This window comes from Zootoca vivipara, chromosome 2 (assembly GCF_965207765.1).
Source record: "Zootoca vivipara chromosome 2, rZooViv2.hap1.1, whole genome shotgun sequence".
Taxonomy (NCBI): domain Eukaryota; kingdom Metazoa; phylum Chordata; class Lepidosauria; order Squamata; family Lacertidae; genus Zootoca; species Zootoca vivipara.
In genome coordinates this window covers 8,942,020-8,953,374 of record NC_142584.1, presented here as the reverse complement: position 1 = coordinate 8,953,374, position 11,355 = coordinate 8,942,020, and the positions used below count along the sequence as shown (strand labels likewise).

At 46.2% G+C, this 11,355-nt stretch overlaps 1 protein-coding gene across 2 annotated transcripts; it reads left to right on the top strand.

Annotated features, from left to right (window-relative positions):
• The first annotated feature begins 366 nt into the window (after positions 1-366).
• SLC61A1 (solute carrier family 61 member 1) lies at positions 367-8,412 on the top strand. Of its 2 annotated transcripts, XM_035099554.3 has the most exons (3): positions 387-480; positions 2,972-3,029; positions 6,496-8,412. In XM_035099554.3, the coding sequence occupies exon 3, from the start codon at positions 6,550-6,552 to the stop codon at positions 7,906-7,908; it is 1,359 nt and encodes a 452-aa protein (XP_034955445.1). In that variant the 5' UTR covers positions 387-480; positions 2,972-3,029; positions 6,496-6,549; the 3' UTR covers positions 7,909-8,412. The 2 variants fall into 2 exon arrangements, with proteins under 2 accessions (XP_034955437.1, XP_034955445.1); XM_035099546.3 differs by lacking the exon at positions 2,972-3,029 and having other exon boundaries at positions 367-480.
• The last annotated feature ends 2,943 nt before the right edge of the window (positions 8,413-11,355 follow it).

The following is an 11,355-nucleotide window of genomic DNA, read 5'->3' as shown; positions in this document are numbered from 1 at the left end:
TTATACATTTCAATACTTTTACAGTAACTTTAACATTTCACTTGATTTCCTTCCCCCTCTTTCTGCAGTTCCTTAAGTTCATTTTTAGTATTTTCTGCAAATTAGTTTTCTGTACACCGCTTAGAGGTACTTTTTTTTAATACGTGGTGGAGCAGCATAAAAATTAAACCCTCCTCCTGCAAGAGACGCAAAAGAAATCATTATTGTTGTTGCTGTTAAATTAAATTTGTATCAAATAAAAAGCAGGACATTTTACGCCACAAGCAGACCGTTTACGCCACAAGCAGCCTGCATTCGCAGCGCTCGCCTCCAGGGGGCAGCGTCGCGACAGGCCGAGCGCGCGGCCTGCGGCCTCGGGTCACGTGACAGGCAGCACAGCGACTCCGGAAGCGGAAGCGAGGCTTCGGGCATGCAGCACGAGCTCCCCCCGGCGGAGACGACGGGGCTGAGGGGAGGGGAGCCGGAGAGAGACCCAGGCAGGTTGGTAAAGGGAAGGGCCATGGGGGGAGTTCGGTAGGGCGGCTAGGGGAGGGGAATCCCCCCCCTTCGGCCAAAGGGTCGGAAGCGAAGAGGGCTGGTGGGGGGGAGAGGCGAATTCGTTCGCGGGGCAGGAATGTGGGGAGGGTGCCCTGCAAGAAGCGGGGGTCGGGGAAGGGCATGTTGCTTCCTCCCCTTCCCACTCTGGAAATGCGGGTGGAGGGTACTCTTGCATTAGGGCTGCCACCTTTGTTCTGGGGCGCGATTTATTTCCCTTTCCCCCCCAATCCATTACAATCTTACAACTCACACACAACATGAAATTGTAAATCTGCCTGTGCCTGACTCCGCTACATGACGTTTCACACACCTGCCTTTGCAGAGGTTCCCTAACTTGGCAGAGAGAGGGACAGAGAGAATCATAGAATCACGTGGAAACCTGGCCAGATGGGCGGGGTATAAATAATGATAATAATTACTATTATTATTATCATAATCATGTATGTAGTCGGAAGGGACCCGAGGGTATCATAGAGTCCCAACCCGCTGCAGTGCAGGACTATGCCGCTGTCCCATAAGGGGATGGAACCTGCAGCCTTGGTGTTATCAGCACCTCACTCTGACCAACTGAGCTATCCAGGCTGACCTGGATAGAAAGAAAAGACCTGAAATACAGGGCAAACGATCAACACAGGACGTACATTTTGCATTGAAATAGGGACAATCCTGAATTATACAGGACAGGTGGCAACCCTAGCTCTGCATGCAACCATCTCCCCTGGTTGGTGGTGTGGAGAGAACTTTTCTCTGTTTCACCTCAGAAGTGCCGTGTGTGTAGGGATTTGGGCTATATGGGGAGGAGGTGTATCGAAGCCTGCCCCCCCCTCCTCAGGCTTAGTCAAAGTGTCTTCTGTTGCTGAGCTGCTGTGGCTTGGGAGCTAATAGCTTAACCTAAATCTAGTACACACAGTGTTTTGAGGACACTGTGTTGGCATTGCCTGCCTTAATTTACTTAGGGTGCACACTTGCCTCCTGTGAGTAAGCCCCACTGAGTTCAATAGGACATACTTCCCAATAGTAATAATAGTAATAATAATTTTATTATTGTACCCTGTCCATCTGACTGGGTTGCCCCAGCCACTCTGGGTGCACAGGATTGCGTTGTTAGTACAGTATATTTTCTGTAACTAATACTTTTGAGTTAATAAATCACAGTTAAAAAACAAATAACTTAAGGTACTATTACATGGATTTAGGCAGTGCTATTTTTACAGAAAATGAGGTGCCGGAACTCACTATGAACACCTCCCTCTTTCTCTTAGAATGGCAATGGCACCCACCTAAGAGCTGCCAGAACTCACCTGAGCAATGCTGGAACTGAGTTCCGATGAGTTCTCCCTTAAAAAAAGCACTGATTTTAGGATACCAGACTTCCACGCTTTCCTAAATCTGATTGCAAAAGCCAAATAAGCCCATTCATGCTTTGTTTAGATCTAAACTGTGCTGCTCCTTTAAAGCTTGGGGAAATAAAATACTGTACTCTTAGTTCCTCTATTCTCCTAATACTATTGTGAAGCAGGTGGCTGTTCTGTTCTAAAGATAATCTCCTACTACAGGCACTGGAGATGAATCTGATGAAGAGTTGAGCATAAATTGAAAACCTGCATAGGACAGGTGTCTGACCAGTAAATAGAGAGAGTCACATTTTTAGGGATCAGTGATAATTAGTTCTACAATGGAAGGTTATAGAGGCAAAACATTCGGGGTTTGTGAGGAAACATTATGCGTTTACAATTGCTTTCTGAAGTATTGAGTTTAAACTGCTCTTTCTGGTTTTCATTGTTAATATTTGCATAGAGGTAAGGTGTGGGTGTTGATCTTTATCGGGTTAACATGAGAGCTAAAAGCTCCATAGCCGAGTTGTAGGAAAGTTGTAATTCAGGATTGCCACAATAATATTACACTCTCAGATATTTTTAGTGGCTTTTGCCTCCTGGCTGTAGAGTTATTACAGACATTTTAATGATAGGCTGCAAAGGAGTCCTTGGGAGACAGTTTTGTAGTTCAGCCAAAAAGTTACTGTACTCTTGATTGCTCCCAAGCTGTGTGGTGGAGGAGATGGCTAGTTTAGCTGGTTGAGCTTGTTTTTCACTGCTCATATGGGAAGCATTTGAAACAGCATGAGGAATACTTGGCTGTAGCAGCCTCTAGTAACCTCAAGCTCACTCAGTTTCTCTTTCTTAGCTTTGAGGAGGTGCAAGATAGTTCCTCGGGGGTCTCCTTGCTAGCTTTGCCTTTTCTTGCTGCCCCTGCCATATCTCCCTTTGGAGCCAATCCCTTTGGCTCTCACTATCCCGGTGGTCTTTACACAGTAGTTTATCTGAGCTACTGAGAGGGCTGCTTTACACTTAAGTCTCTGGACTCTGGAGCAATCACTTCCTTGCAGTTCCCAAAAGTTAAGGTTCAGTTTTTAAAAAATGAAGTTATGTTTCAGGCAGCGGAGAGCATTGCAACAGATCTTACTTTGCATATAGTGTGGGACGCTGATCAAGGTTAGTATGCATTATTTCTGTCTCTTCTTTGACTCTGGTATGCGGAAAGTAATTGGGCATCATGAAAAGTCTCAACTTATTTTAGGGTGGGGGTGGGGGTAGGCATGGATTGTATCTCTCATGGTGGTGGGGGAAAAATCTTAAAGTAATTTGGCTTTATCAGTAGAACAAACCTGTCTCTTCCCTTCTCACTTGAATGCCCAGCATTGCTCCCCATTCCTCTATCCTGGGGGTGGAGAGCCTGCGGCCCTTCACATATTGTTCGATACTTCATCTCTGACCATGCTGGCTGGGAGTGATGCCAGTTAGAAGTCCAGGACAATCCTGAGATTAGGTTAGGTAAAAGTTAAAGGACCCCTGGATGGTTAAGTCCAGTCAAAGGTGACTATGGGGTTGTGGAGCTCATCTTGCTTTCAGGGTGAGGGAGCCGGCATTTGTCCATAGGCAACTTTCCGGGTCATGTGGCCAGCATGACTAAACCACTTCTGGTGCAATGGAACACCGTGGAAACCAGAGTGCACAGAAATAAATTATTATTATTATTTGCCTTCCCGCTGCAACGGTACCTATTTATCTACTTCCACTGGCGTACTTTTGAACTGCTAGGTTGGCAGGAGCTGGCACAGAGCAACGGGAGCTCACCCCGTCATGGGGATTCGAACCGCCAACTTCTGATTGGCAAGCCCAAGAGGCTCAGTGGTTTAGACCACATCGCCACCCGCATCCCTGGTTAGGTTAGGGAACATTAGGTTCCTTAACTCCTTTTTGCTACTAATCTTCATATGCTTCTGGTTTTGCACTCTCTCATTTGTTATTCTAGTCTGTGCCAACTTTAAAAACTACAAGATGAAATTGAAAGATAAGCTAAAGTACACGTGGAAGCTAGCCCCGTTGTTATACGCACACCACCTTGTATGCTCAGAAATACCACCCTGTAGCTTGTGAACCTAAGGATTGCCCTGCTGGAGAAGACCAGAGGTTCACCTAGTCCACTACTCTCCTAGAGTAGTGTTTTTCCACCGGTGAAGCATATGAATATATTGGGCAGGTGGGTGGGACCTGAGTGTTCCCAAAGAACAGGCATCCCCAAACTTCGGCCCTCCAGATGTTTTGGACTACAATTTCCATCATCCCTAACCACTGGTCCTGTTAGCTAGGGAGTTGTAGGCCAAAACATCTGGAGGGACGCAGTTTAGGGATGCCTGCCAAAGAATATGTACAATATGAGTAAAATAATAATAATCAGGTTTATGCAATTTCCATCAATTCAAAAATGCAATTAAAGTAAGATGGGAGGTATGGGATTTCTGTAATTGCAAAGATGGAACATGGGTTAGAAAACAGTTGAGAAGCATTGCTCTAGGACACTTAACAAACAGCCTGAAGATGATTGGTCTTTTGTTGTGTATAGCCAGCATTTTGGTACTTAGAGCTATATTGCTTATGAATGGAAGGCACATTTAGCAGTGTATCTATATATATAAAAATGTAAACTGAGCATGTGGGTGTGTTTCCACTTTTCACCAAAACCGCTTGACCGATTGAGGTGAAATTTTGACACAACATCACATGTGAATGTCCGAAGGCTATAGGAAAGTTTGTGTCACCTACACTAGGTAAAACCCCATGTTTCAGAACTCACAAATCATATGAAAGTGCATGCTGGGAGCACAGGAGAGGTTGCAAACCAGTGCCCTCTAGCGACGGCTACACTGGTACTGCACCTAGGAAAGCTTCCCTCTCCACAGCATCTCGGCTCGGCTTTGCAGACTAGGCCGCTTTCCAGACTAGGCCGAGTGGAGGTGGGGGTTTGCCTGGGTGGGGGATGGGGGGTGGGGGGAGGAGGGGCGGGATAGGTCATGGGTCGGGACAGGGTGGGCCCAATCACAGGGATGAGCCAGGGGGGAGGAGGGGGCGGGATAGGTCATGGGTCGGAACAGGGGGGGAGAGTCACAGGGATGCGTAAAACAGGGGGACTCTGAAAGTGAGGGGAGTCTAAAGGGGGACTCTGAGGCTCCATTTAACAGACTGAGCCACAGCAACGCGTGGCAGGGCCCAGCTAGTTACAGGTATAAATATTAGTAGCATGAAAGGAGAAATTGACCCTCTTCTAGCTTACACAAAACTTTCTTTTTTTCTTTTTTTCAATTTTTTTTTATTGATTTTCTAAACACATATAATATAACAAAGAGCAACAATACCTGGAGGTGACTCCCATTTGTTGCAGATGGCCGGGCAATAAAATGTTCACTTAATGTACTCAAAATGTTTCAAAATGTGTTCAAAGTTCTGTGGTGTTGTCATTCATTCATTTAAAAACATGTATTCAAAAGTTATAATACAGTTATAATACAATACTGTATGTTTTCAATCAATATACCCCCTCCACAGACACCTCTGTGATGATGGTGGCATTAAAATATCCTGTTCTTCTTCAAAAAAAAAAGAGAAAAAGGGAGACCAGATTGTGTCAAAGGTATCTTTTTCGGAGATGCCTTTGATTTGTCACCGATGGTATGTGAGGCGTTTTGATAGAGCATGGGTCCCCAGACTACGGCCCGGGGGCCGGATGCGGCCCAATTGGCCTGCCAATCCGGCCCGCAACGACCCCTGCCACCGCCCGCTCTTACGGCGCGCAGCGCAGCAGCGCTCTTCCGGGTCGGGAAAAAAGCGCTGAAAATCCTTTCTGCGCATGCGTATGGGCCTCTCCCGACCCGGAAGAGGTCATTTCTGGTGCACTTCCGGGTCGGGGGAGGCCCATACGCATGCGCACAATGGATTTTCGGCGCTTTTTGCACCCTGGAAGTGCGCCGCCGCGCCAGTAAGCGCCCGTGCGCATGCGCACGGGCGCGCGCTCCCCCGTCCTCCGGCCCACCGCGCGATCGGCGTGGTGGGAACCGGCACAAACGCCGGTAAGTCTGGGGACCCCTGTGATAGAGCAATTCTCCAGATGTTATTAACCCAAGCCTCTATTGGTATATTAGATTCCATTGTTGGACAATAACTAGTCTAGTTGCTGCTGTGGACAGGAAGGAAATTGATTCTTTAGATTTAAGGGTAGAATTTGGTGTCAAATCTAATGATAATACGGCAAGTGATAATACGGAGGGATAGATTGTTTAGTGATTTTGGAGGTCAGATTAAAAACTTTTTCCCAAAAGGAATGGACCACAGGGCACTCCCACCATACATGAATATAGGAACCTCTTTCTCCACAGCCTTTCGAACATAATGGTGAGCTTAGGATTTATCTGTGCAAGGCGGGGTGTCATCTTTAGTGTGCAGGGTGTGTGAGTGTGTTAAGAATGCACAAAAGTGTGCACTGACTACATACAGTTTGTGCCAAGCTTTTTCAGAAGTGTAAATGCACCACAGATAAACTCTGTTCTGCCCACCTCCAAGTCTTGCTGCAAAGCTGCCTAGTGCAAATTGTTACATCCGTACCTCTTGTGTTCTTCTCTTTCAGGTGTGTTGGGAGCAGGTATCGGGAGATGCGATGCACACGATGATTTAGAACATCATGCTGGTCACTGCCTATGTTGCTTTTGCCTTCCTCTTGCTGATATGCATTGGCTTGGAGTTCTCTGCCTGCCGCTCCAAGATCACCGGCAGGTCTTGCTCCAACCCAGCCTTCCTGCGGTTCCAGCTAGACTATTATCAGGTCTACTTCTTGGCCCTTGCCGCTGATTGGCTGCAAGGACCTTATCTCTATAAACTGTACCACCACTACCACTTCTTGGAGGCTCAGATCACCATCATCTACGTCTGCGGCTTTGCCTCCAGCGTCCTGTTTGGGCTGGTCTCCAGCTCCTTGGTTGACCGCTTGGGCCGTAAGAAATCCTGCATCCTCTTCTCCTTGACTTACTCCATCTGCTGCCTCACAAAGCTCTCCTGGGATTATTTTGTGCTCATTGTGGGAAGGATATTAGGGGGGCTGTCCACTGCCCTGCTCTTTTCTGCCTTCGAGGCGTGGTACGTCCACGAGCACGTGGAACGCCACGACTTCCCGGCCGAGTGGATCCCCGCTACCTTCTCCAAGGCAGCTTTTTGGAATGGCATCATCGCTATCGGAGCCGGCGTGGTCGCCAACGTCTTTGCAGAATGGCTGGGGCTGGGCCCGGTGGCCCCCTTCATGGTCTCCATCCCCTTTCTCATGCTGGCAGGTGTCCTGGCGATGAAGAACTGGGATGAAAATTATGGCAAGAAGAGGGCTCTCTCCAGGACTTGCACTGATGGCTTGAAGTGCCTCCTCTCAGACCGCCGGGTCTTGCTTTTGGGTACCATCCAGGCTTTGTTTGAGAGTGTCATCTACATCTTCATCTTCCTTTGGACTCCTGTCCTGGATCCTCACAACCCACCCCTGGGCATAGTCTTCTCTAGTTTCATGGCGGCCAGCATGGCAGGCTCATCACTCTACCGCGTCGCAACCTCCAAGAAATACCACCTGCAGCCCATGCACATCCTTTCCCTCTCAGTCCTGATGGTTTTCTTCTCCCTCTTCATGCTGACTTTCTCTACCAACCCTGGGCAGGAGAACCCTTCCGAGTCCTTCTTGGCCTTCCTGCTCATTGAGCTGTCTTGCGGGCTCTACTTCCCTTCTATGGGTTTTTTGCGGCAGAAGGTGATCCCCGAGAAGGACCAGGCAGGTGTCGTGCACTGGTTCCGCGTCCCGCTCAACCTGCTGGCCTGCCTCGGCCTGCTGATCCTCCACGACAGCGACTACAAGACAGGCACCAGGAACATGTTCACCATCTGCTCTGTCATGATGGTGATGGCCCTTCTGGCCGTCGTGAGCCTCTTCACGGTGGTCCGTAACAATGCAGAGCTCAGGTTGCCCAGTCCACCTGGTCAAAGTGAGGTCTCTTCTCCTGAGCTCTGATATGTGATGCCTTTTCTTGGGGGAAAGATGCTCTGGAGTTGGCCAGTCGTCTGTTGCACATCACAGTGCTGGTACTGTATATATAGGCAAGGACTCTGCAGAGAGAACACAAGAGTCTCTTCTGACTCTTGTGTGTCCTTTTTCCCCACAAGGGAGAATCTTTTCTATGCCTTTTTCAATAAGGATTGATCCCCATCGGATTTGATCTGTGGCAAGCATAGCTTTTCTTTTCTGCACCGTGGAGTTTTTGATTCCCAAGGCACCTTGACTTCTACCAAATTTTCTGTGTGTGAGGGTGTGGGGATTGCTTCCTACCACTTCATCCTGGATAGATTGTGGAAAGTAATGGTTGAAAAGGACACAGCCCTCTATTTTTTTTTTAAGTGAGCAGTGAGGTTGATAGACTGACCATCTGTTATCAGTATTGAACTTGTTCATAATGTCAGCCAAATTCCATGTTGTCAACCCTCTGCTTATGGAAAAGAATAAAATACATAAAGCTTCTCCTCTCAGTGTTAATTTGGGGGGGGGGTTAATATGGTAAGACCTTCATAGTTTAGGCCCAGGATTGAGTATTGATGGCTATTCAGATGCTTTAACTGCAGTTCCCATCATTCCTGACCATTGGGTGTGCCAACATAGGAGGGAAGGGAGAGGGCAAACCCTTCATGCGCACAAATGAAGACCCTGCATTGCTCAAACTTCTCCCTTCCTACTACATAACTGATTTTAGAGTTGCAACATTTTTAGAGGACGGGCAGAAAGGAGAACCTGAAAGGTTTTCCACATAATTTGATCCGTAACAGGAAACACAACTTCTGTTATCAGGCGAAAGAATATGAAAGGGTTGTCTTTTAGCAAATGTCTTGAGACAGAGATAGAAATCATAGAATTGGATAATTAGAAATTTCTATCATTGCTGGTGGACATGCCCCAAGGTGGCAGAATTCTGGAATAAGATATATGAAAAAATGAAAAAGCTGTTAAAATGTACTTTCCAAAAAAGTCCTGAAACCTTCCTTTTAAGTATGACCGCTTCAAATGTCCCAAAGGACAGAGTAAATATCTTGCTTTATGCATGTGCAGCGGCAAGGGTTTTGATTGCATCGAAATGGAAAGGAGTTAGCTTACCAACAGTCCAGGAATGGCAAGAAAAACTGGTTGAATACCTGAGGATGGCGAAATTAACTGCAATAATTAGGAATGTTCCGAGGCAAAAGATAATGGGGGAATGGAAATATGTACAAGACTACTTGGAAAAAGAAAATTTAGAATCTAATTTGGCAGAATGCTTAGAATAGAGATATAAAAGGAGAGGTTAAATTATAAAGCAAAGAGAAATACTTCTCGTTTCAGGGAATTTCACGGTTGATATTTAGTTTGTGTTTACACTTGGAAAGATAGCATGAAAATGTTTTCATAGTAACGGATGCTCAGACTAAAAAAGGTGGAGGTGTGGTAAGTGTTGTTAATGACCAGTATGAGACACTTTACAGCAGGTAAAAGTGCAGGTATTAATTTATTGTTTATTTTATTATTAAATTTGCATACCACCCTCCATCCAAAGATCTCAGGTTCACAGCAAAAAGAAAGAAAGAAAGAAAGATGAAAACACAAAATACAGTGGTACCTCAGGTTACAGACGCTTCAGGTTACAGACTCTGCTAACCCAGAAATAGTACCTCGGGTTAAGAACTTTGCTTCAGGATGAGAACAGAAATTGCACGGCAGCAGCAGGAGGCCCCATTAGCTAAAGTGGTGCTTCAGGTTAAGAACAGTTTCAGGTTAAGAACGGACCTCCAGAACGAATTAAGTTCTTAACCCGAGGTACCGCTGTACATAATAAGAACAAACATAAAACAAACGCATAAGCTCTCACCTACTCCTACAGACACATTTAAAATGGCGTAGAATGTTAATTAGCCCAAGGCCTGGTGGAAGAAGAACGCGAGCCTCCTTGGGGAGAGCATTCTGCAAACGGGGAGCCCCTGCAGAAAGGGCCCGTTCTCATGTTGCCACCCTCTGGAAATCTCGTGGAGGAGAGACACAAAGAACAGCCTTCAGATCATGATTGCAGGTAGGACTTGCAGCCAGTAGCATTCTTTATCCACACTCCTGGTTTAGAGTCTTGGCCCAAACGTTCCCAGCAATGGCTGGGCAGAAAACTCCTATTTTCTCTGATGAACCTAATACTGGGAGGCAGTCTGCCTCTTGACACAAAGGTTCCATTTAGTGCTCTGTTGAAATCAGGGCTGGATAGCCAGACTCCCAACTCCCTTCAGCCCCAAGCCAGTATAGCTAGTGGCTAGAAGGATGTGCTTTGTTGTACAACAACATCTGGAGGACCACAGGTTCCCCACCCCTGGTTTAAAATCCGTCCTCTGTGAGTGACTCATTCCTTTACACAAATGCAAGTGTTGTTGCAACATGTCGTTGATTAATTGATAAAACCTCGTTTTCAAAGCTAGTTCCGATTTACGGTGCAGATTATTGCAGCTTTCTACATTTCAGAAAAGGTATCCTCTCTTCCACAGGAGGATATGCTCTTTCTAAAATGGTGCCTGCTGTGCCATGCAGATGTGTCACCTAAAGAAAACCAATCATGCTTGCTTTCATCCGAATAATGCAGTTATGTGGATATTTAATTGATCTTTTTCACAGGCTGACAGTTCTACTTATTACTGAAGAATTCCTCTTGCTAACTTGTGATTACCGTGTGAACAGATGTGTAAGCCTTGATTTCCCCTCCTGCTTTTGTACCCAGGCGGGCAGGATGATGTACATCTCCTGGTAGATCTCTGGGCGATTTATCACTTTTTGCCACATCAGAATGTGGTGGAAACGTACCATGTACATGTTGCCAAATGATAACCATTTCAGTAGCATAATGTTGCGTAGAGTTATGGCAGAAGGGTAAGGGTATCCATGAGCAGGCCCCACCCCATTCAGGGCCCTTCAGAAGGCTTTGAACCTCTTGACTAGGTTGTGTGTGATCAGCGTCCATCGGAAATTCTTCAAGGAAAATCAGGACTGGATTGAAACGAAAGTTTTGAACAAGTTTTCTTCCAACCCAAGAAAAATGATATTAGTATAAGACATGTAACTAGAATAAAAATTTAAAAAGAATTCGAGCAAATAATTGTAATAACTACCGTAATAAAGCACTGCTATAAATAAATGCAAGCAGTGAATTCCCAGGACTTGGAAGCCCCCTGGTGATGAATTCACTGTTTCCACCCCACCCCACCCTCCTTTCACAAATGTGCATGGAATGAGTGAGCTGGCATTCAAATCTATTCTTTTAAAAGCATATTGTTACTGTGCTTTGCTATGTCCTCATTGGTAGCCAGTGGGTGGACTGGCACCTGTAGCAATTTCTCAAAAAATGGTCTGGTACTGTATAAGGCAGCTTCCTCTGTTCTTATCATATGAAACACCCCACTTTGT